The sequence below is a fragment of the Miniopterus schreibersii genome (genome assembly GCF_964146895.1).
Source record: "Miniopterus schreibersii genome assembly, chromosome: 9".
Classification (NCBI taxonomy): domain Eukaryota; kingdom Metazoa; phylum Chordata; class Mammalia; order Chiroptera; family Miniopteridae; genus Miniopterus; species Miniopterus schreibersii.
The window spans coordinates 13,467,127-13,493,064 of NC_138118.1; the positions used below are offsets into that span (position 1 = coordinate 13,467,127).

Genomic DNA, 25,938 nt, shown 5'->3' on the forward strand with positions numbered 1-25,938 from the left:
AGGCGCCATCCCCGGCCAACCAATGGATGTGTCTCTCTCACATCGATTTCTTTCTCTCTCTCCCTCTCTCTCTCTCTCTCCCTCCCCCTCCCCCTCTATCTGAAAAGCAATGGAAAAAATATCCTCGAGTGAGGATTAATAAAATAAAATTAACTCCTACATTGGTAGTTGATTATTAAGTGAATCTTCTAAGTATTCTTTCTCTTCCCACTGCATTTTGTGGTCAACTTTTGCCTTTTGATATCTTCCCTGGAGCTTAGTGTAGTGAAAAGAATATGAAACTTAAATTTATTGCGGATATATCCCCCCTGGTCAACCCACATAAAACTTCAACTCATTCTTTTAAACAGCTGCATAATATTCCATGGCATTGATCTACACAACTTATTGAGCCCATCCCCTTCTGACTGATACTCAGATTATATTTCAAATTATTTTTTTTTTGACCAGTAATCAAACAAACAAAAGAGGCTGCAGTGAAACAGATTTGCGCATAAGCCCTTAGGAACTGGAGCTTTTGTTTCCATAGCACGGATGGGGTTTGAATTGTGAGCAGCCCTTCTAACGATGTGGTTTTGGGCTACTTGGTACTTAACCTCTTGGGCTGCTTTTTGCTGATGTAGAAAATGTGCATATACTAAGTCATGGGGTTGTTATTAAAGAGTGATGAATAATGTGGTGGGACTCAACCCTTTACAGGGTCAATTTCTGTAGGGATCCAGTGGCTTAGAGTCGGGAGAATCCAGGTTACTTAACTTAGGAGGTTATATTACAGCATGAATTTAAATCTGGCCTCCCAAGTGGCTTTTATTTTATTTTTTTAAATGGAAAGCCCATTTTGTGAAAATTTTCAACTTTTTGACTTGTGTAATTTAAAAATATTGCATTTTGGCACAACCTTTTGCAGTTTTTGCTGCTAGTTTGTAATTCCCTAGAGGTGAGTTGAGAAGATTAGTGGTAGAACTTTTTTCCATTAACTCGGGGAAAACTACAGAGCAAAAAATTGTCCTCTGACAGAAATGTCAATCCATACCTCTTTGGAGCATTTGGAAACTGAAGCGCTGAGAAGCCGATTTAATAGGGGAATTGAAAACCAAAATGTATACACATCTTTACCTTTTCTAACTGATGGCAAGACAAATGAAAAACATACTCTCAGAACTTGACGATGCAAAGAAAATAGGAGTGCTGCTCCAGAGAGTGCATTAAGGCTAGGCCTTTAAAAGATTTGAGTGCTAAGCTTTTGGCCAAGTTCTCCAGGAAGCTGATCCATTCTTATTAATGATACATCTATTTGTATTCATACCATAAAATCCTCCTCTTGTATGAGGTAGTACCTAAGAAGCAGATTTAAGAGAAAGGGAATGTTAACTATGGCACAGATTTTGCTATAGCAGCTACCAAGAAAATAGGCTTATTTTCTTGGTTTTGATCCTTGATCTTTCTGATTTTTAAAAAATCTTATTAGGACTTCTCTTCATTTTTCCAGTCCATACTGTCAGTATAGCTGTAGTGAAATAGTAAATATCCACGTGAGTAAAATTTTACTGGGCATAATCTTTATAGATACCTTTCACATAATGCAGTGGACTCGTTCTAGCTAGTTATGTCTCCTCCTTTCCCAGCCCCGTCTTAGTTTCCCATCTCTGTAAAAGGTGATGATCGGAGAGACGTTATATAGGAATCAAATGAGGTTCCTTTATTTTCTTGGCACATCCCAAGCAATCGATAGTTAGTTAATTATTATAGCCATCAATAGTTCAAGTTTCTGTTGAGTGAATTCTGTGTCTGTTTTTAAATTGATGCCCATCATATAATCCAATACCTATTTCCCTAGGGGATAATTCCTGGACATATAAAATTGCAACTGAGCACATACCATGCCTCTAAAAACGTATTTAAAGACAAATGTTTTCTGTCAAATCATTAACCAACACTTAAGCAACACTACTCTAAATAGTAATTATATTTGAACATGCTAGGAAGTACATAATTTAGTTAGAAATGCATATGGAGGTTGTGCTTGGATGGGTGCAGTTATTGTTAGCCTGTGGTATAGATCTCATCTAATAACTTGTCATACCTTTAGAATATTTATATTAATTTGAGATTAGAGGCAATTATAGGCTGGCAGTCTATAATGAACAAAGTTCTTCCTAAAAATTTGTTCTGAAGTCAGTCACTTGGCATTTGGACCATAATTTTTCCCAGAAATAAAAACGACACTTGTGATTGTCTAGGTGAGTTTTCAAAAGCCTATTTAACCCCTGATTGTTTGCAATTAAGAATGAAAGACTGGAGGTTGGAGGTGGTGGGGATGAGGAATGGTGCATTTGCCTGCACATGCGTGTGTGTGTGTGTTTCAGCTACAGTCTCATTTTTAAAGCTAACCTAACCGCAGGTATAACCTTATTTCTGTGGGAAAATACAGATCTCTATACAGCATGAAAGGGAATGCAGAAACCATGGAAAGAACAGCTCCCTCCCCATCTCCCAGTCCCCCGGGTAGCTTGCAAACTTTTTTTTTAAAGCAATGAATGAAATCTCGTTCTCAATTGAAATCCTGTGTGGAACCGTAGCACTCACAACTGATACAATGCTATCTTATTAATATAACTGTAGCTTATATGCTTATGTACAACCTTATTATCAAGAAAACAATGAAGCTTATTTTTATGAAAACAATGTTTAAAAATTAGGGCCTACGGATGGTGGTTACAGTCTTATATCAGCCTCAGCACCCAAACTTATTTATTTGGTTGCACAGTGTTGAACTTATTTATTTGGTTGCACAGTGTTGTGATAATCCTGATTTGCAGTGATAAGTAGTGGCAAGTGATAATAGTTTTTTTTAACAGCTTGCCTTGCAGTCTCAAGATCTGCTCATCCATCAGTCTGATCAGTATGATTAAAAGCGAAATAAGCTTCTGCTTCGAAGCTGAATAATTGACAGTATCTAATAAATCATTATATAGAAGTTGGGACGAACACCCAAAACTTACAATATTAAAGCACAATATGAAAATAACCTCTGACACGTCGTCACCCTCGTCTTTTGCCGTCCGCTGCCACGGACCTCAGAGTTCATTAAAGGGAGACTCGGCCCCGCACCTCCGTGCTCCCGCGGGTTTGCTCCTGCCGCCTCCGCAACGCAGCACACCCTCACCATTTCCTCCGGTAAACGCCTCCAGTGGGCAAGACCGTCTCATACGTTAGTGTCTCTGAAGTCTTCCCCGCTCCCCCCACTCAAAAAAAGAAGGCCCATTCATTGCTCCTTCTGTGTTCATGTAACTGAAGCCCTAGGTGCAATACAGTTTGTATTACAGTTGCCTGTATACCCCTCTCCCTTCTAGAGCAAGAGCCCTGAAAGGCAGGAACTCTATCTGGCCATCTTCATAGCAATATTTCTCTTACCAGATGTTCAATTAATAGCAATATTGTTATCTGCTAAATTGAATTCATCTGTTACAAATTTTTTTCCTGCTTTCCAGCTTCTACTCAGAATGTTTCCCCTCCGGAAGGGACCTTGAGTTCATTTACAGTAGAAGAAACCGTTGCGTGAAAAGCTAAGCAAGAATTACAGACTCTTGGGAGTTTGAAAGGCCCATTACCAAGGTTGTGTATCAAGTTTCATTGTGTAAGTCTCATTCCCAGTTGAAAGGAAACATTCTTGAGGCAGGAATTGTATTTTATTCTGTTTAGTAGGTCTTCTCCAGCACCTAGCACATACTGTACGTAGAAAATCCATACTGGAATAAATTTATTCAGCAAATGAGGGGACTGTAGAGATGTGACAGGTCTGTGTCTGCCTAATGGTTTGATTTATCTAGTGGCTGATGGTCTTCATTATAGGCTGTTAATACAGGGCTGATTTCTGTTGGACATTAGCTAATTGCCGGAGTTCATCTCCAGTACATGCCAGAGCGAAGGTGAGCTTTCCTCGTGACCGTATCAATAGGGTAATGAAGACTATAGCAGAATTCAGAATGTAATGGAGTGTTGTTTATTAGATTGTTTCTCATTAAGTGGGAATCCCTTCAGTTCATATTTCTGTACTGAGTGAATTTTTGTAAAGGAAGGATTGTTGATACTTAAAAATAACTTTTTGGTCTTCGCTATTTTTGAGGACTGTTTTGCACTTGTGTTAATATAGACAGATATATATCTTTTTCCACAACAAAAGTACATCTCATTAACATTTTCTAGTTGAACCTGGAAATGTGACATCTTCAAGTCAGGTAGCTCTCCACGAAGAAAGATAGTTAAATACTTCATAACAAGTTACCTTCTTGGGAAAGCTGACTCACCTGCTTTCCCCATGATGTCTCTATTGTCTGCCTTCCAAGTCTGTATTAAACTTGATTGTAGGCATTTTCTGAGCAAGGCACTGATGGAGCCAAAGCAGAGAGGAGGAACTCCTGTATACTTTAAGAAAAGTATAAGGGAGCTATTTCTTCTTCTGGCTCAATTAAAATGGTAGTGATTGTCAAGTCCCATTAACCCCGTGGGTCACTCCTTTGCATGCATTAGTGACAGTCCCACTGCCGTGTGGCACCATCTTGCCACGTCGTGGACACGTTTATGAAGATGGATAACAGTGAAGGCTCAGTGTTAACTTTTATTGTCAGGCAGGCTGTGCAAGGAACTGTCTGGTATTGGCTTTTGCTTTGATTTATGGAAAGGTCACCACACGAAGAAAACATCACATAAAACAGCCCTGCTGGCAGCCGTCTAATGCAGTTGTAAGTATAGCAAATAATAACGAACCTAATTAGGTTCATTACCCTCTCTTGCTACTTTCTGTACTTTTGACGGGGTGGGTCCCCTTAGCAACTCAGCATCTTCCCGAAGGAATGGGCCTCTCCCTGGCTCACACTTGGGTTAGCTTCTTTCTCCAGAGGCTTCCTCTCAACCCCAGCAGCGTGTGGTGTGATGCTGGTCGTCTGAGAGGGGATCATTATGTAGGCGACTTGATGGTTCAGTTGTCCCACGGTGACAGCACTGAGTAATTACCTATTGGTTTTGCCTCGGGGCGCACGTGCGTGCACACTCTCCCACACAGGCCCCATGGGTGGGAGGGCTCTGAAATGCTTGCTCCCGAGTATCTGTAATAGCTCCAAGTAGTAGCAGGTGGCTCTTCTAGAAAATGGCACCTATAGCTTCTTGCTCAATAGTACTTTTGTCCCCAAGGAGAATAGTCATTACTTTGCCTTGGTTTTTTAGTTTCAATGCGCTTTGGTTTGCTGGAGTGTCTTTTATGCTGTAAAAACTTTCCTTCCCTTTGAAATCTTTGTTTCGTCTCTCTAGTTCGAGTTGTGTCTTAATATGCAAGAAAGGCAGCTGTGTTTTTCTTCAAGCAAATATAAGGGTGGGGGACGGCGCTCTGTTTATTCCTTGCACAAACACATTATGGGTAATGCCAAAAGAGGGGGCGGGGAAGCTCGGGACCCCAGAAAAATTACGTAAATCTTTTCAACTCTCTATAAAACAGACGAGTGCTGCCCTTTATATGGCCACCTCCTGCAACTGGCATTTTCTTAAGAGCCAGCAGCTGTGGGGGACTAGGGACGAACACATGCATTGGAGAAATCCCCCCTTTCTTTTGGTTCCCAGGTATAGACAGATATGCCCTGTGTGTCTTTTCCAGCTTCTGTCTGTTTTCTGGGAGCCACACTTCTGGTCATTAGAACCTACCTCCGTTTTGATTTTGCAGATTATTTTGAGGCTTTTGCATGCCATTTATCAAATTAAATTCTAGCAAGGTTTTGCCATTCTCTGATTTTCCGTTTACTTCTTTATGCAGGGAGATCCTTTGTGCAAGTGCGGGAGACAGTCCTGTCTCAAGCGATAGACTGGAAGACTGCAGGCGGCAGTGTACATGAGTGATCCTTGGGGGTAGAGTGTGGCCCTGGCCCAAGCAGGTTGCAGCTAATAGCTTCTTGTTGCCTGGAAGGCTTCTGTTCCTGGAATGGCTCAGCGCGACCAGGCAGGGCCCGTCATAAAGCAGAGAGTGCACGGCAGCCAGGGAGAGTCACATTTGGCCCATAACCGCAGGCAGCGAGATGGTGCTCAGGAAGCCCTGCTCTCCGAGGCGGGGGAGCCAAATTATGAAGGTTGGATGCGAGATGGTGTCATTAAGGGCTTTCTGGAGCGGGAGAGCAATTAAATTGGAAGCCAAATGAACAAGTATGTTAATATATGGGGAAGGTTCTCCTAAAATGCTCACCCAGGCGTCTTGCTACTGTCACGAAACTTTCTGTTCAACACAAGCCTTTAAAAGGGGAGAGCGGTGAGTCTGGCCTCAAATCAGCCTTAAAAGCAGCCCTGGTTACCACCAGGCCTACACGTTAACAGGGGCCTGCTCTCCCCTCCCTGCTCTCTCCAGGAAGGGAAGAAAGACCGCTAAGCCCAGGTGATTTTTGCTGGCTTTGCTTGCCTTTTAGAGGGACGTGGAATGAGTCAGAAAGGAGTATTATCTGGTCTGTTTCTTCCTTTCAGAAGCCTTGGGTTTTGTGTGGCAAAGTGCTCGTGGAAGGAGGCCGGGCCTCATGAATTTTAGCACCACAAATACTCAGCCTTACCTGCAGGGCCCCAGGAGAGGGCAAAACCAAGGGGCCAGCCAATGCCACCGCTAGCACACGGGGAAACTCAGTGCAAGGGGATGCAATAAATCTGGTTTTGGGCACCTCGCCAACCGATTGTGGTCGCTCCCTGCAGCATTTTGCTGAGAAGGATTCTGAGGCTGGGACAAGGCTCAGCCTGGAGCGTCATGATTGATTAGTGATCTCCGTCATCAGCATGAGCCGCGAGGGAGCTGGCATTTTTCCTTTGTACCTGCTACCCCTGCGTCAGAAGCATGTGTAAAGATCTGTTTACCTGATCATTGACAGTGCCGAGACCAGAAGTCGGAAGCATGGGGACAAGAAAAGAGGAAGGGAACAAGGGCTGGATAGTGCAATTTAATATCTTTTCTCTTTTCCTCTTTCCTCCTACCAGCAGGTTTGGGGGAATGAAATAACCCAAAACAGTACTCTTCATTTTGTTCCCTCTAGTCCTGGTGTGGTTCCTAGTAGCAGAGTCTGTTTCTTCTGCCCTTACCCCAGGCTCCCTGAGCACCAGTGAAACCAGCTGATATTTGCAGGACCTAAGAAACCGTCAGAATAGACACAACTGTCGGCAAATGTCCTCATGAGCAGCCATATCTGCCATTTGCTTTGTAATGAATAAGGGAACATTAACATTCCACCTTGATTAGCATTTGTAATATGTGCAAAGAGATTAGCCTTCAGTACATTTCCGGGATGGAGTGTCATGGGCAGAGGCCTTACCTTACGCACAGGGAAATGCAGACTTCAGTCCGATGCCCTCTCCTTCAGGACACGGAGCAGTGAAGCCCCATCTGTTGAACGGCTTTTCCTTCAGGGTACACACTGGCACTTGTAGCTCATCTTGGGGATCGAAAAGTGGTAACACTGATGGTACTTGGTAGAAATTAATATTATAATTGATTTACTCTTGTGTTGAAAAGTTGTAATAAAAGCCCTTAGTGCTTTATTTCATTATGTGTGGTGTGATAAATATATATATATATATATATATATATATATATATCTCATTAATTTTTCCAACTTAGATAACCAATTATTCAGACCATAAGCTGAAGTTATCACCAGAGCTGCACTGAGACCTTCCTCTGCCAGGACTCTCAGTTCTGACTCAGACTAGAGGTGCTGGCCACCAGGCCCGTTCTCGACAGTCTGCCTTGATGAAGTTAGGTGGATACGTCTAAAACTTCTACTTGATATGCTATATAGCCACAGCCGTTACGTACCTCTTGCTGTGATATGTGAAATGAAATGGTACAACAGAACTCCACATTCTGCAAGCTTTTTACATACTAGGTTAGCCATGTGCAGTTAACTTCTGAGCAGTACCCAACCCACCAGTACTGTTGTGGTTTTATTATGTGCAGGGCTTCAGGTTCTCATTTATCCCTCACAGAGGCTACTCATTCAAGCACAGGGAAAACCACCCTTAATTTCTGATCTGGCTTTTCTTTGCATCCAGTATTACAGAAAAAAAGAATCCTTCCATCCTGTTCTCTTCCCCGATCCCTGCTTGCGGGCTGGGCGGCAGGGTTCTTACAGCCGCACTGTCATTGCCTGTCTGCCTGAAACCATTTGAAAGTGAAATCATCGTCAGCGCTCCCACATTTCTCCCCGTTTCTGAATGTCCTTTGGTGGTTAAGTTTTTTGGAGGGGAACAGATCTCACACTGTGAATAAACTGAAATGTTATCTGACATTTTTAATTAACACTGGCACTCCCGGGCTTCCCTCTGAGGACTGCCAGCTTGACTTTACACAGGGCCATTCATGACACTGAAGACATAGGGAGCTAGAGACCAGCATCTGGCCTGTTTGAGTACTGGTTTAATGGTAACAGAACTTCAACTATGCGGGGTTCATTATTCTTGAAATGTCCAACTTGTTTTAGACAGGATTTTGCAAGTATTAAAGCAAATTAAAGCAATTTGCCATCAATGCTATTGAGTTCCCCTCACTGCCCCGTCACAAGTAGCAGCCCCACCACCAGCAGTGGGTAAGTCTGTGCCGATTGTAATAACTTCAAATTCACTTCCATTTGTTCATAGGGAGGACTGTTGCTCCCCTCGAGAACTTAGTTGCGGAAAGAAAAGATGTATACGGTTATGTTCATTACACACCCATATGGGAGGTCCGATTTTAACATGAGTGTGACTGTCATACCTTATCTGAAACCCATAAGGACTTCCTTTGCCATCACCTGAACACTTGGGGGCACCTTCAACTTTGTGGACAGTCACCAACTCTCATGTGGATTGTATTATAAAACATGGTTTTCCAGTTGGCTGTTTCAAAGTGGAAACCCACTTTCTTTTGGAAGTAAAGTGATAAAATTAGTTAGGTTCCCAGAATAACCTACTGGAGTTTATTAGTTGAAATAATAATAATAATAGCAGCAGTGGCTATTTATTAAAAGCTTACTATATGCCAGGCAAACAAACAAAAAGCCACGAGAATGGTTGGGATAATGGTGGAGAAGATAGAGAAAGAAGAGCAGGGAGACCTCCAGGCCGTGGCCCCGAGGAACTCCCACCCTAGAGATCAGTGGAGATGAGCCAGAGAGTGGGGCGGAAAAGCCGCAGAGGGCGGTGCGAGAGGCCGCAGGGGCCCTGACCACTGGGTTGGACGGAGCAGAGAGAGAACATTTTCATCACTGAGAAAGCTCTGGGCTACCCCTGTTCTAGAAAACGCTGGAGTGCCCGTGAGCATGACCCAGTAGGGAGGGAGACTGAAGGTTCAAGGAGGTAACAATCCCACTAGAAAGCAGGGGAAGGGGAAGGAAAGACCTGTATCTTGTGTAGAGATGACTTTCTTTTTATGAGGCACTTTTCCTCCAAGTAGCAACAGAAAAGGTGCAGGTACAGACCTTAAGATGGGGAAGACGAAGGAGTTGGCTCAATTTCTGTTTTGCTCAATGAAAAATGGCCAAGAGTGCAAAGGGTGAGATTTTTGAGGAGGTTGGAGATGGCAGGAAATCATCGTCGTAAAGAAGACGAGAGTGAATTTACCGCAGAAGTGTAAATACATAGGTTGGCGGAATTTAGTGTCTAGTTATGAATTTATAGCGATTCGAGTTTCCCTGGTTATATGACTTCTCTCCAGAAACACTCAACCGGAGAGCGGTATGAAGGGACATTCGAAAGACAGACAGACGCCTGTAGGCCGGGGCTGTGTGTAATGGCCTAGATGACACTGCTGGGACGGAGCCCCGAGGGAGACGTGAAACTAATGGAGCTCCGTGGGCTGAGTCCAGCCCAGGACGGGAATTGAGAAATGCATGGTTTTCCCTTCGTGGAGGAATCGCTGCGATTCCACCTCTGAAATACGCGCGTGTATAATGCCCATTGTGATCATTTGGAGAATATGTGTAGTAGTTTGTTTTCTGTATTTCATGGCTTGTCTTGCTAATTTCATTATTAGCAGCAGGCTACAGTGTTAAGCCAATTTGCTAAATCTTGCCTGTGTGAAAAAAATACTTAAATCCGCATGTAACACAAGGGGTTGCGATTATACAATGTGTTGGGATTTAATACCTTCTTATGTATCAGTACTGAACACTTTAGTTAATCAGAACCAAAGAAAGAAACATGCTAAAGTGTTTAAATTAAAGAGGGATTGCGTGGTGTTCCATAGACACACATACAGTTTAATGTGATTATATGATGTGATTAGATGTGTGATTATATATAATGTGATTATATGTCCTGTATAAACTTTCCACTGTTATTAGCTATGTAATGCTTTGGAGGTGCATCCCTCATTTATGGAGTATTAAGTAGGGAAACATTAGCTACTTGAATTCACAGCGTACTTGTCTTCCAAAAATTGGCAAATAGTGTTATGTGTGTGATTAGTTGTGCTTAAAAGCTAGAGATGAAACAGATTGTAAATTAGCAACTCACCTTCTGAGTTGTTCTTTTCCCTACCAGTTCCCTTAAACATACCCATTCCCCAAATGCAAAGAGACTTTCTTGTTTCCAGAACTTTCAGGGAATTAAGAGGTTAATGATTTACAATACTCGCTGAGTTTCAAAGATGCAAGCCACTGTGTACAAAATCGCATTGTTTGAACACTTTTTTAAAAAGCCTCTTTGTTCAGGCCTTTGCAATGAATTTAGTTCCTATGGAAACTTATCACTGTTGTAGATAGTGCCCTTACCCATGAGTAAAAAATAAAATCGGAGAATGATTTTATAATTTTATTACATGGCTCTGGAAGTGGACATTAGGGATACGGGTAGTGTCCTCTTCGGCTAGTCTACTGGTTCGTCTTAGATTATGTTTGAAAACAACCTTGCGACTGTCACTGTCTGCCCTTCGCTTTGAGGCCAGATTAGGTCCAGAGTGGTTTTGCAGAAGTTTCAGTGAGTTCTCTCTCCCAGCACCATGGGTAGAAGCTTGTGAGGGGGCAAGGGATGTGAGAAGTAATTTGGAAGTAAAATGAGTGATGGGAGGTGGAGAGGGAGGAGGGAGAACCCCCTTGACTCCTGGAAAGGCTGCTATTCACCGGGCGCGTGTGTAGTAGGCGGATGCTGATGAGCTTGAGGAGGAGGAGCTGAGGGCAAGGGACTGTCTGGACGCCAATAATAGTAGAGTAGTAGAGGCATGAACTGGTAGCTTAGACTGGGGTCCTGATAGGGACACTGAGGAGGGTTGGACGTAAGACTCTCAAAGGAAGAGCTAGCAAACTTAGTGTCTTTTTCAATACAGAGTATTAAATAAGAGCAAAAGAGCCAAAATTTAATGCATGGTGATGAGCTACCAGTATTGCTGTTGGTGAAAAATGGGGCAGGGTGGGGGGATCTTGTTTTGATAAGAAAATGGAAATCAAATAAATTAACATATTCAGTTGGTGTTTAGTCTAGGGGGTCTTAGAGTTAGGAAGGATATCAGAAGACCATCAGATCTAGTCCCTGGCTTCAGGTGGGTAAGATGACTGTGTATTTTATGAAGAACCAAAGCCCCAAGAAACCTAAGATCACACAACTACTTTCTGGTGACAAGCAACAGGAAAAATCACTCAGTCACACCCAAAGCAATAGGAGAAGCCTCCAAAGAGGTAAGAATAACTTCCCCAAGGACCGTAGAGAACAGCAGGGCAAAGACTTGAGCTTTGGGGATTACTCACAATTAAGAGGGAGGGAGGTTAGGAGAGAGCAGTGAAAAAGAGAAGGGGCCAGCTTCTCAGACAAGAATTTCATGGATGGAGAAAGTTTCCAGGCCTTTCAAACCTCATGTTACATTTCACTCCCAGTGGTTTGCCCTGTGACTTAAAATATGTGGGCAGTTTCTTGGTCTTTTTTCTCACGAGGTTGCTGAGATAGTAAGTCAGAAGCGCTGACAGGTTTGAAGCATGTTGAATTATTTCATTTATTTCCCAATTTACATTTTTGTCTTTTTGTAGAATTTGCACTTGGGATTTCATATCTGGTGTCTCGGTATTGTCTTAAGTTTTCAGTCAGTCTTCTGTTTGTACCACAGAAGCCATAAAAATGGGTTTTAGAGGCTAGGCATCGTGGCGGAAAACAAACTTTCTAATAGCAATCTCTCAGGGCTTACAAAATATATATGTAAATAATATGCTATTGTAATCTTAAAAATGAATTCTTTCTTGATAAGCAACATATACCATGATAGAAAATTTAAATATCACATCTAATGCAGAGTGGATCTTCTTAAGTCTATGACCTCCTATCCAAGTCTCCTCCTTGGAAACAAGTGTTGTGTATTATATATATATTTTTTATGCATACATCAGCATATATGTGTTATTTTATTTTAAATTGAACTTGAGCACATCATGAGCTTATGCAGAGTCAGTAATTATAGTTGACCAACGTTCACAAACTCCTACTTTCCAAATGTATTTTATGTCAAGCTTTCTCCGTCTTCCATTAACCATTCATCAGCCATTAATGACAGTGTGTGTCTATTTTGCAGAACAGAATTGGGCTCACACTGCGCATTCTAGACACGGGTGTGCGTGTGAGGCCAAGACCTACAGTAAATGCATAAATGCGCCCCTGCCTTAAATACATTTGCTTTACGGATGAAAGCACGTGCCACATTGGCAAGTGCAGCCTGGGTGTATAGGAGGGTCTCTGGCCGACCCCTTGCCGCCCTGGCGCCTCTCCTGTGAGGGAGTCCCCTGCTCCTTCTAAGGTGCCCCACATGCCTGGCAGTTCCCTCTCTCTCCCAGTTTCCACGCCCGTCCCTGTTCTCTGTCACCAGTGTCTGATCCCTTTGAGAGGGGGATCCTTTTTCCATGCACTGCTCCCTTCCTTAGAAGAATCCCCATTACTGTCCGATGACCCATCCAGCTCCGGAGGTTCCCCCCCAAGCAGTGTCCTTCCTCCTGTGCCTCCCAACCGCGTGTTTTGTATTCCTTACAGTGGACTTGCAGCTTTAACCAAGCGACCCCTGTTTCTCCTCAGTCACACCACATCTGCGTGTATCATGCCCCCTTTCTGCTCTTCTTGCCTTTCTTTCAAAGTCTGTTGAAAACTCCTTTTTTCACACAACCTTCCCTATTGACTCAACTTCTGAGCATACACTTTTTTTTCAGTGGTTTAACACAAAATGCATTTATTACCTCACAGTTTCTGTAGGTGTCCTGTGCAGGGGCCTTAACCAGGTGCTGTGCTTTTAGGGTCTCAGGAGGCTGAAATCAAGGGGGCAGCCAGCTTGGGTTCTCAGCTGGAGACTTTGAGGGAGAATTGCTTCCAGGCTCATTCAGATTGTTGGCAGAATTGAGTTCCTTCTGCGATTGTAGGACTGATGTCCCTGCGTCTTTACTGGGGGTCAGCGGGGTCATTCCCAGCTTCCAGAGACCATCCCCTTCACTGTGAGCGTAGCTTTACTTATATTCACGCCCTGGGAATTCCTTGTCTGCTTGTAGGTTTCCTTCATGTCCTTGTCGACCTGTGGTTTGGCTTTCTGGGGCGTATATAAATTTCCATATGAATCCTCTTTAAAGCTTGTTAGGGCTGTCGCTGCCTCTGGCTCCATTTTCTTCTCTCTTCTTCCAGGGCCTTTACTTCTTTCACTCTCCCTTCTGGAGTACCTTTCCATCTCGCCTCTAACTGCCCAAGGCCTCCCCATTCTCTAAGACCCGACAGGGATTCTTGCATCTCATCTAAGACCTTTCCCAGTCATCTCCACCCAGACTCAGCCCTCCCCTTTCATCCTTTCCTCACTGCCTGTTGAAGCAGCCCTTGTGGATATTTGTCTCTCCCTCTGTCCTGCACACATGCACACACGTGCACACGCACGCACAGCCTGGTATATAATAGGCACTCAGTAGAGGATATTGAACTGACCTAACACCACTGCCTTCCCTTCCTTACTGCCCATTTTCTTATTTACCACTTTCCTGCCATCTCGCTTCTGCCTTAGGACGATGCTGAAATTGTTTCTCCAAATTGCCAGGGATCAAATGCCATGACCTTTTATTGGTCTTCATTCTTTGGATGATCTTCTCCTTCGTGAATCTGATTTCCCCAGGCTTGTGGGGCTGTGTGATATGGTTCTTCTCTCCACACTCAGTTCTCTACGACCGGTCCCTCTCCCTTCCCTGTCACCCTCCCAGATGAGGCTGGTCCCCAGGGCTCACTGCCCACTGGGCCTCGCAGGGGATTCCTGGTCTGCGATATGACCTGCTCCCCTGTGAGCTTCAGCTCCATACTCTAAGTCAGGGCTGGGGAACCTTTTCTCTGCCAAGGGCCATTTGGATATTTATAACATCATTTGTGGACCATACAAAATTATCAATTTAAAAATTAGCTATGAAAAAAGCTCCCAGATTTATTGACTTTCGAGTCCCACCTGCAGTTGCCTTGGCAGGACCAGACCAAATGTATTTTTTGGGCTTCATACGGCCCGCGGGCTGGACGTTCCTCACCCCTGCTCCAGATCCAGGTGGTTTGTTCCCCTTGGGGTTCCTGCCTTTATTGAGCACTTTCATTCCTTAATTCCCCAGGGCAGGCCTAACCCGTGCGCGTGTCACCTGGTCTTCCTCCCCTTTATCTCCGTGTCTGTCAGTTACCGCAAGCTTCCCTTGCTTTCCAGAGCTTTCTTCCTGCCTGTGTTTGTAGCTGGGCCCTGCTCCACTGGCCTCCCAGCCTAGACCGCTCCTGCTTCCACTCGGTTTATTCGCGCAGACCGGCCTTTCCACGGAGGCGCCTTTACATCTTCACTCTCGTGTGGAAGGGCCGGCGGCTCGCCTCCACCTGCATGCGGAGTAGAACCTGAGCTGCTGTGTGTTGTTGGCAGGCTGTCCCTACAACCTGAGTCTCCTGGACCTGACCAGCTTGACCAGGCCTGGGCCTTGGCTCACACAGACGCTCTCAGATGTTCCCTGTCTCTCACAGCCTGCCCTTCATTCATGGTCTTTTAAAATCCCATCGCCTCCTTTTCTTGGACTGCCAGACTACCCCCACCTGGAAGTGATCACCCCCTCCTCAGACAGTTGTCCTATCTACTGCTGTACTGTTTCCTTGACACCTCTGTCGCCTGTGTTACTATGACCTCTGTGAGTGTGTGTGTCTCTTATGAGTGTGTTTTCCTCCCACCTTTTGTTTCTGCGCACCCTTTACCACCCTTCACTGTGTACGCAGTGACTACCACTGCGACAGCCATATGGCGTTTTTCTGCCTGGCAGCCCTGCATCCCTGGAGGTTGCTGGCCTGGCCTGTTGCACTCATTTTGGGATTTCCCTCTTCCAGTGGCCATGTCCAAGCATCTCCCCTTCAAGTCATCAGAGGGATGGAGAACCAAAATGCTGAACTACCCCTCTTCCTGACTGCCGCTCCCTCCACTCTCATTTTCAGCACTGTGACACAGCAGTATGGAGAAGTTTTTCTTCACTTGTCACTAAAATAAATACATTTGTGATTCTTTTAGTTAAGGGAGCGAGATGCATTTGTTCCTGAGTGTATCTGGTATTTGGATCTTGCTTTCAAATACAGCAGAAAAAGAGTATTTCCCTAAAGTAATGTAGTGCTCTCCCTACAGACTGACACTGGTCTTAACCTAGTTTTTTAGGCTGTGTCACAGTCCTCACTGAGCTATGTGACAGTTTTGAAACTTCTAAACTAAGCTGTTCTTGACCTGTCTTAATAAAAGCACTTCCTCAGATGTGATCACAGCCGGGAAGAGGAAGGGGTACTGCAATATATTTTCATGCTTGGGTGACTCAAATGGAGTTTCACCCAACTTCTCACCCCCGAGTCACCTCTCAGCTGAGAAAGAGTGGAAAAATTCATCCCAAAGGAGAATTCTTTTTGAAACATTATAAGCATCTAAAAATAGGAGCTTAACACGAATGTGTGTGCTCAACCGTATCTCTGCACAGGCTGCTGGTACCATACTACTTTTCCGGAAAATTCTGTGATTTTCTGCTATTACGGTATTCGATTTCATTGATGAAAATGATAGAATGAGGCCTGTGAAATAAATATTTCTCCAAACACAGAAGGATTACCCCTGGAAGTTTATGCTCAGTGTTAAGTTTTTGGGAAGGTCTTAGGTTCATTGCAGACCTCTGTCAGACAAACTGCTAGGCTGCTGGGACTGGCCCCCCTGCTTTTTGGCTGAACTGGGGACAACTGCATTGACTGCATCCACTCTTCCTCTTCTGAGCTTGAAGACTGTCTGCAGGAACAATGGGTGATGAAGGGAGTAGTGCCCCTTCCAGAACTTGAAATTAAAGTCGTCTTGGCAAGCAAATCCCACAGTTTGCTTTCGCTTCATGGCCTGGTCTCCCCTTTCCCCTACCCTTCCCCATGGGTTGGTTGGGGAGCTAGCAAGTCCCTTGGCTTTTTCTCCCTCTGAACTAATCTGGCCCATTGTGCCTTCCTTTCCTCCTCTAGGATTCCCATCCGATCCCAGTTCCTCTCCCTCCTACCTCCAGATCTGGGCATTAACCCAGGACCAAATTATCCAGTTATCTCCTCCTTGGCCATTTTGAGTAGTAAAGCAAGAGGTGCTCCTGAGTGAGGAAGACAGTGAAGGCTAGAGAGTCACTTAGGCTAGTTACTAGAAGAGAATCTTGGGGCCAGCCCTCGCTTTCAGTTCCTTAGTGATAATGGAAGTCCTCTTATCTGGAGCAGTGTGGATTCAGTTTCAGGGACATCCGTCCAAGTGTGCTTGGCACTATGTTTACAACTTTATTACCTCCCGATCTCATCGTGGACCAGTTACATCTCTGTCTCCCCACTAGACTGTGAGCTGCTGAGGGCAAGGATGCCATTGTGTTTAGCGCCTATCACAGTGGATGACGTAATGAACACCTAATAGCACTTGCTGTGCGAGTGACTGACTGGATGAAAATGAATGAACCAGCCAACCCTCATATTTTCCATCCTTACACCAGTTTTAGTCAACATTCCAAAGTATCAGGATACGGGAAATGGAAATAACTCACAAAGCCTGGGGGTAAAATAACTTTTCATTTGTGTCAGCGTAAGTTCAATATATTATACAGATACACACATTTAAAGTAAAATCCAAGCGTGATGCATTGTGTGCACTCAAGATTAACACGTTCTAAGTTGTCTAATTAAATGGTTACTTTACAAAGTCAGGTGAGAATAAATGCCATGCTTTTCTTCAATAGTAATAATAATGATGATGATGCTTTTCTTGGCCGTGAGGCCTTATTGAGATATTTCTAATAAAATTAGTTTGGGCCCTAGCCAGGTGGCTCAGTTGGTTGGAATGTCATCCCCTCACCAAAAGGTTGTGGGTTCAGTTCCCAGTCAGGGCACATACCTAGGTTGTGCGTTTGATCCCCGGTTGGGGCGAGTACAGGAGGCAACTGATCCATGTTTTTCTCACCCCCCCCCCCCAAATCAATAAAAACATCCTTGGGTGAGATGATAATAATAATAATAATTTGGTATGTAAGATTACCTGGTCTCATTCACACATTGATGTATCCTTTAGAGATTCAGATTTACATTTGGCCCAGGACATCTCTTCATTCCACGCCAGTAGGTCTATTGAAGGGACAGAGGCAGCACTTCTCCAGATGTTTCAGTGCTTATAACCAAGGGCCACGTCCGTGAACCGTGGTTTCATTATGTCCCTGTGCTGTTTCTGCCCAGGATGCTCCATATAAACTTCTGCTGTCTCTCAGGCACAAGAGCTGCCTTGTTGACCTACTGGCACCCATTCTTTGCAGCGTTATTGCCTGACATTTATTAGCAATGACAGTGTTCTAGGCATCATTAGAAAGAATGGCAGAGAGAGAAGTGTGGCTATGCCTTTCTAAATCAAGGCTCACCCAGGCTGGAGAACAGAATTTGGCTATAGAATTGCACCTAGTGAGAAGACTGTGTGAGCCTGAGAAAACAACATCTCCTGAATTCTTGCTTGTCCTAAAGTAAGTTTGATCTGGAAATTGAGTTTTAGGGTCCTTCCAGGTTGAGTTAATGTTGACATCAGTTATCTTCTGTGTCCCCAAGTTCTATATAATTATTTCCTCTTTTTCCAGATATCTTTGTTGTAAGTAAGAATTATTTTAGTTTAGTTTTTAGAGGTAGAGCCTTGCAGCACATAGCCCAAATATGTCAAGGGTACCATGATACGGTGGAAAATAAAAACCAAGCCAACCAGTTGATTTTTTTTTTTTTTCCTGACTCATACCAGATGCTTGACTTCACATATCCTTTCAACTGAAGAAGTATTTCTTGTCAAAGATATTATTGGAAAACTTTTCAGGAAAAAGTTTTTTACTAACATTAAGTTGTATTTAATCTGTCACCAGATTTTAAGAAATTATAAAACAAAAGAGTTGGGGCCCTTGTTCTTTGGAGATACTGCAGAAGATGGCCTCATTTTTTTTTAATATCCCACCCAGGGTATGGGGAGGTGGGCAAAGTGCTACAAGGTTGTCCATGAGGAACAGAGTAAGAGTCACCTGCTCAGGAAAAGAAGCCAGGCACTGCGGGTCCCCAAAGTGTCAGAGTGACAGAGCCAGCCAACCCCCACGAGCCTCCATGTGGTCACATGCTATGAGTTCCCACTCTTCTCATAAGTTGGCCCTAACTGCCCCATTATTTCCAAGTAGCCAATATGAATGCATAAGGAAGAAAAATGTATTGCAAAATTGGAAAATTTTCATTCGCCTTATGTTCTGGTGTGTTTTTGCTCAGATACTGGTGTATGTGAGGTCTGTTGGTCTCAGAACAGGATGCCTTTGTGTGTACAGCCCTGCCTTACTCATTTCACCTGGGGTGGGTGACCAGAAGTCCTGTCTTTGGGATCTTCCTGGTTGTAGGACTTTTTCTTGTAGGATCCTAAAAACTAGAGGAAGACTGGCGGCACTTTCCCCTCCCTCCTCGTAGGCCACCCTCCTCCTCGTAGGCCACCCTCCTCCTCGTAGGCCACCCTCCTCCTATGCACCCACATTAGCGAGCTGTGATTCTGACATCTTTTTCCAAAGTCAACAGTGGATTAAAATTAAAATATTAAAACATTTTTATAGATAGTACTCTTTGAAGCCTTGGGCTTATAGGATAAAATCTGTAGACTGTCATATCCCTGGCCAAACCTGAATTTGTCTTTTCACCACACCCAGGTTGAACCTGCTGGTTGAATGCTACAACTCTCCTTGTGGGTGACCATCTGCTATCTGCTTGGTCGGTTCATTGAACTAAGTGCTGGACCGGGTGTAGTCAAAGTCGGTGTTCCCTCCTCTGACAACAGTGGAGGCCTCTTGGCATTTTTTGTGTTGAGATGATACATAGCCTCATAACTACCATTCATCATTTTAGAAGATAAATGAAAAAAAGCCTTCTGGTTTTATTTTTTTATTTTTTAAGATTTTATAGCAAAGTGTATATGAAGACAAATTGAAACCAAGAAAACAGGCAACTTTTGGAGATGGTTGAGCTCTAAAGTGTAATTGTAGATATTTGATTACAGCTCCAATAGACACGTCATTGATAAGGATGGTTAGCATTTGTTAGGAATGTCAGAGAAACTGAGTTTTTCAGATCTTGCACTGTTAGAAAGAGACTTTACATTTTATTCTGAGAACTAATATTAGGATATTGTAATTTAAGGTAAAATTTAAAACGAAAAAATTTTCATATACAGTTGAGAAATACTTCCTTTATACTGCATTTTGTAATAGCTTTACTACAATGATAAGAGAAATGAGTGCATTATTATGGGCTCGGTAGCTTTAGTATGTGTTGTAAAAGAAAAGCAGCAGTCCTGACCATTGGGCTTAGCATCTAATGAAACCTTTGGTACAGAATGAAATTAGAGTCCTTGCGTTGTGCCGTAGGAACCAGAGCTCAGGATTTAGCTCAGCGTGGCTGTGCTGTGTGCCTGCTCTTGATGTGGTAGAGGCTGGTTTACGAGACCACCAGATCGCATGAGGGACGCATTGTCACAGCCTGTTGAAAATCAGAATTCTCCTTTCAGTGCCAGCCATTCTCACATCCATCCATCCGTTTGTCCATCTGTCTGTCCATTCCTTCATCCATCCATCCTTCCCTCCCTTCCTCGGTCCCCTCCCTCCCTCCCTTCCTCCCCTCCCCCAGCTCAGGGCACTTACTGGTCCAAGTCCAGGGAAAGGATCCTTTTCATGCACCTGCACTTCTAATGCATGACTTCTGTGTCCCGAGAGCTTTAGTCATTGTGGCTGCTGACTGTCATTATGTGACCTCCGCAGCCTTTGCGTAGAGAATGGTATGAGGAGAGCTGTTTCCATATTTTTTCTTTCTCTGAAGTTACCTTATTCTTGCCATTTATAATGGTCGAACTAAAAAGATGGGTATGTCGTTTCCTTGAAATATAGAGCTCAGACCCACATTAAAGCAGGTTCTGAGACGTGAAAGTGGGGGAGGCAGTAGCGAAACCACGAGCTCTGTAACACACACTCAAGTACAAATGTATTTAGAGGCTTAAGGCGGAGGGCTGTGAACACGCTTCGCTCAGCTTCATTTTTACAATAATGTTTTCATTTCTCTTCAACCAATTAATTCAACTTGTAGGGAGCTATTTCATGAAAATAATCAGAAACAATAGTAATAGTTTATGTTTATCACCATGTTATTTTAAGCACTGGAAAATTAGGAACAGCCTAGATGGCTACCTTTATTCTTTCTCCCGTTTCTACAGTAGACCTGTCTGTGTCCTGAGAAAAATACTTGGATATGTTTTCTTAGCTGCCTTTTAAATGAATATTAGTATTAGTATTGTTTTATTACATTGTTACTATAACAACATAGCATTTTAATCACATGTGACAGGATCCATCAAGAGTTCTAATAATTTCAAGTGACCACTAAACTGGATTTTTTCTTAATTGTTTTTGATCGACATATATTTTCAAGTGTCAATTATATTTCACCAATTCCTTTTTGTTAAATGTGTTTTTGGATAACTATTCTGTCTCTCACTTTTTTATTATTGTTCTGAACTCTCCAAATTTATATTTTATCTTTCTCTTAACATTTGTCCTTCACTTTTTCTTTTTAAATCGTATTTCCATACAAAATAATTAAATTGTTTAAATGTCTCTTGCAGCTAAGATTTAATTTATCTACTTAGGTATCTTGAAATTCTGCCTTTTGTTATTTTTGCTTCATAGAGGCTTTTTCCATCAGCAGGAATGAAAGCAGTCAATAAAAATCAATTGCTGACACAATGACTGTATGGAGGTTTACCATAATGCGTATTGGAAATGTCTTTGAAACCCTTTTCCTGAATGGAAGGTGCCATGGCTGTGTTTTATGACCTTCTGATGTTAGACTGTAATCTCATTTAGCATTTTCCCAAAGTGAAAATATTGCATTAGGGCAGCATAACAAGCATTGCAGATCAATACGAGGCAGAGCTTTGCCCTTATAGATTAATCCAAGAAAAATGTACCAGAGTCTACTCCAGGAGCTGGGGAGCAGTTAGGTTGATTTCCAGCCCCTTCTCCCGTTCCCCCATGCAATCATCAATACAGGTTGAAATGTATACAAAAACAGTTTCAGATACCTGTGTGCACACGTGCGTGCGTGTACACACACACACACACACACATGCACATACACATGCACACACCCCTCGACTACTAGATAGGAAATCAAGGGCTCTGGGAGTGCGTAGTATTGATTTGTGGTGATAAAAGTATATTTTGACACGTTTCAAATCATAAATAACTCATGGACTTTAACTTGCATGATTAGTAGCTCAACTCAGGGTAAATGCTTATATTCAACTTAAATGACCTCTTTCTAAGGAGTTCGTAGTATTAGCTGAACCCCATTGTGAACAGCCTTTTTAAAAGAAAAAAGAAGACCCTCTTCAGTATGTAGAAGTTCATTCTCCAGTCTTTTCCTCCATGTGATTTGGGAAGGGCCACACATCTGGCCAGGGTTCCTCTCATTCCCTCTCCCCAGCCTGCCTTAAAGCTAAGGTAACGTTGGACGTATGATGGCCCTCAACAGTAGGGTGGAATGTCACCTTGCTTTCTCCTGAACGGATATGGGCATTAGTCATGCATGTGCTAGGTTCGGCCGACCTCTGCTTGACCACATTTTATTCAGCATTTACCCAGATGTGCGTCTTGCTGAAATCAGTCAGCTAGTGGCGCCTGCGCCTCTCCTCTCGGAAGCACAGCCGGCTCCCTTTAGATGCTGATGTTCACGGTAGGGGGTTAAGGAAATCAGTGTCCAGAAAAATTCACAGACATCTGAACTTCGAAATCTTAGAGATAATTGAAACTCCTGGGGTTGGATTTCAGTAAGGTATGAATAAAAAAGTAAAAGCAATGTTATGTAAAATGTGTGGGATTATTTTTCCCCTGTATGTCTACTTTCTTCAGAGGATAGTAAGAGGTAAACTCCCTCAGGGACCAGTAACGTGGTGTGCATTTCAGTTTTCTATTCTAGCAAAATATATATTAGCTTAGTGTGCTGGATAAAAGTAATGAGGAGACAAATCGTCACCCAGGGGTTTCCTTATTGATGAGAAATAGTCCTCCTGTGTTCTCCAGGGGTTTTCTAGACTCCATTACATTTAAAATAATGCTGTTTCAAGATTACTATGGCAATAACAAAATTTAAATTTCAAAAAAAGAACCAATATGAGAACCAGCATTAAGCAAAACTAATTTGAGGGGAAAAATGTGAATTCCTGTATTAAAAGTGATATTATGTATGTTCTCTGTGTGTTTGGTTCTTATAAACAGAGTTCCTCTACCATCTTAAGAATATTCTGTTTTTGTTTGTGTAATTCATTTGGCTTATTTTGCTGTTACCGTGTTTCAAGCCTATATGATAAGCTTTTCTGGAAGCACTTAAGTTTGGTGTAGTGCCTATCCACCGAAAGCAATCTAACTAAAATGTGAGATTTGTAAGTATAATTAGCAAAATTTGAGCCTAGGAATTAAAAATTATTTTCTCTCTCTACTCATTTGTTTTGTCAACAACTGATTGCATGACTTCTGGAAGAGGTGTCCTTATCAGTAGCCAAGGTCACAAAGAAAACGAGACACACTCCTTGGGATTTGCATGCTAGTGGTAAACGCACGCTAGTGAGTGCCCTGTAGTGTACACAGACTATAGTGTAATCAGCGGGAAGTGCACCGTGAAGGTCAGTGGGGTCACCATAAAGAGGGTGATAGACTCCACCATGCATGGGGAAAGCCAGTGAAAGCTGTAGATACGATTGCACTTCAAAGACAAGTGAATATTTTGCAGATGTCTGGGAGTTTCTAATGGATGGGAGTTTGGGCTCAGAGCATTCCTAAAATCCTGCATGAGCAGAGATGTGAAGGGACATGTGAGAGCCACGCCCTGGAAGTGGTTTGGTCAGGCTGCAGCAGGGTGGAGAATGAAGGCTAAAGAGGAGGCAGGAACCTGACGAAGACCTACCTGTTGACCTCGCATTTTGTTTAAAAAGCAGTAATGAGAGAGGCTGTCTCAGATTTACGTATTAGAACCCTCTGGAAGAACCTCCTCTGGAAGACAGGAGCAGGAGGCGACAGCTAAGAGACAGAGAGGGCAGTTGGGAGGTGGTGGAATCCAGGATATAAGCGTAAGGACAGTGCATATGGGGAGAGAGACCAGAATGTGGGGTCCCCCCCTCTGTGACCTGCTGGGGGTGAGGGTGGACAAGAGGAATTAGGGCCCCGAGGCTTCTCACTCACTGGCTGGGCTGAAGAGCGTTGGTGCCATTCGCCTGCTTTCCACTTCGGTTTGGTGGGAAGCTTTAAGTGTCCAGAGAGGCTCGTGGTGGCGTCGGCTAAAGGAACTAATTTCAGAGAGATTGTTTACCTTGTATACCTCTCAAGGCTGAAGACAATTACCTCTCTTGAATTTTTCTTTCTACATTTGGAACATTTATCGTATTTAATGTCTTAGATGTTCTCTGGCCTTGATCTTTGCTCTGATCGAAGACTGTTTGTCTCAGTGCTCCCCGCTTTTTGTTTCCAGGCGGTATGAGGTTCATCCAGTCTGTGCGGACCTGCAGGCCAAGATCCTCCAGTGTTACCGGCAGAACGCCCAGCAGACGCTCAGCTGCTCTGCGCTGGCCAACCAGTACCTGCGCTGCGTCAACCAGGCCAAACAGGTGGGTGTGCGGCCCAACTGCTGCGACGGCCTGGTGAGGCTGTGGTCAGCTTCCATCCGGAGGGTTGTGAGAAGAGCCTGCATTCTCCTGTGTTTAGCTCGTTACTTTCAGAAAAAACAATTCTTACTAAAATAACACTTTTCCCAGTTCTGAACTTTTGTCCTCTGTAGTAATCGTGTCTTCAAGGTCATTCATTGCTCCCTATTTCTGGGCCAATACTCAAAGCCAGCAAAGAGGAAAGATGCAAGTTAAGGGGCCAGCAGCTTTGGGTCCAGAAGCAGCAAGTGGTCATGCAGAGAGCCTGGTTTAAAAAAACGAAAGACCAAAAATGAACAGAAGACTGAAATAAAAACCTACCATTCAATTTTCTGCCCATTGGTAGAGGCCACTCACTTGGCCAGGAAAGGGAGGCCAGAAGCAGGATTTAGAAAATAGTTTCCTTCACTTTTTTATGCCATGGCCATGTTCTTCTCTGGACCCTTCATTATCAGAATAATATGATGTTCCCAGGACATGTATTTTCTCTCATTTATGTACTTTAGGAAGCTAATGATGAACTCAGAAGCAAGTTATCAATTCTGGCAGGTCATGTAATTGCCTATCATTTAACTGATTTAACAGTTGGATGTAGGTGGTTCTGAAAGACGGCAGTTGTTGGAAACCTTGATTCTTTCTGCTGCTAACCTCCCCAGAGTTGACCTTCTAGCCCAGCTAAATCTGGTGTTTGAGTTACACAGCATGACTCTGCAGCATAATTTGCTGTAGTTATAATAATACCACTTAGCGTAAATTTCTAACATTCTGATGGCAGGGTTGGTATTGTCTGCTCATGGGAGGGTTGGTATTGTCTGCATAGCTGGACGGTAATGGCAACACTAGTAGAAACAATATGCAGTAGTCCTCCCTATCCACGGCTTCGCTTTCCACAGTTTGTCACCCATGGTCAGCTGCGGTCTGAAAATATTAAATGGAAAATTCCAGAAGTGAACAGTGCTTGAATTTTCAGTGGCTTGCTGCTCCAAGTAGTGCGGTGAAACTTTGGCCATCCCTCTCCATTCCTCCTGGGGTGTGGTCATCCCTTTGTCTAGTGCATTCCTGCTCTACATTCAGCACAAGAACATATTTTATGAGAGACAGAGAGACCACATTCACATGCCTTTTATTACAGTATGTTGCTGTAATTGTTCTATTTTATTATTAGTTATTGTTGTTAATCTCTAACTAACTGTGCCTAACTTATAAATTACATTTTGTCATAGATATGTATATATGCATAGGAAACAACAGTATAGCGTATCTGTGGTCTCAGGCACCCATTGGGGTACCGGAACATACTGCAGATGAGGGAGGACTACTGTAATCAAGATTTGTTAAAAGCCTATGTTGTCTTTAAAGGCCTGATGGCTTGAGGCTTTTTTCTGTTTCTTGCTAATAGTGACACTTATATAACTCATAATAGTGCACCAGGGATTTTTTCTTTAAAGGTCTTCGGTAGAAATAATGCTGATATTGTTGTTAGTCCATTTTATTTGCAAAAGCAGCTTCTGATATGCTCTTAACAAGCCCGGCATTCAATATTAATACTCACGGAGCACTTGGGACCTATAAGTTGGGCAGGGGTTTTCTCACTTGCTATTTAGTGCCATGGGGAGGCAGAGGTGGGCAGCCAGGGCAGAGAGCGGCCCGAGGAAGCGGATGCCTCCGCGCCCGTGTCTAACGCAGGTGCCGTTCCCCAGTGTGATTCGTGACGTTACTGA

The 25,938-nt window shown here is 43.4% G+C and overlaps 1 protein-coding gene across 1 annotated transcript in view; it reads left to right on the plus strand.

Annotated features, from left to right (window-relative positions):
- Positions 1 to 25,938, plus strand: part of CHCHD3 (coiled-coil-helix-coiled-coil-helix domain containing 3) — a 251,138-nt gene that overhangs the window by 212,984 nt on the left and 12,216 nt on the right. Inside the window, exon 7 of the mRNA XM_081146783.1 lies at positions 24,046 to 24,181. Coding sequence (XP_081002909.1) covers positions 24,046 to 24,181 — 136 coding nt within the window. The remainder of the gene's footprint in view (positions 1 to 24,045; positions 24,182 to 25,938) is intronic.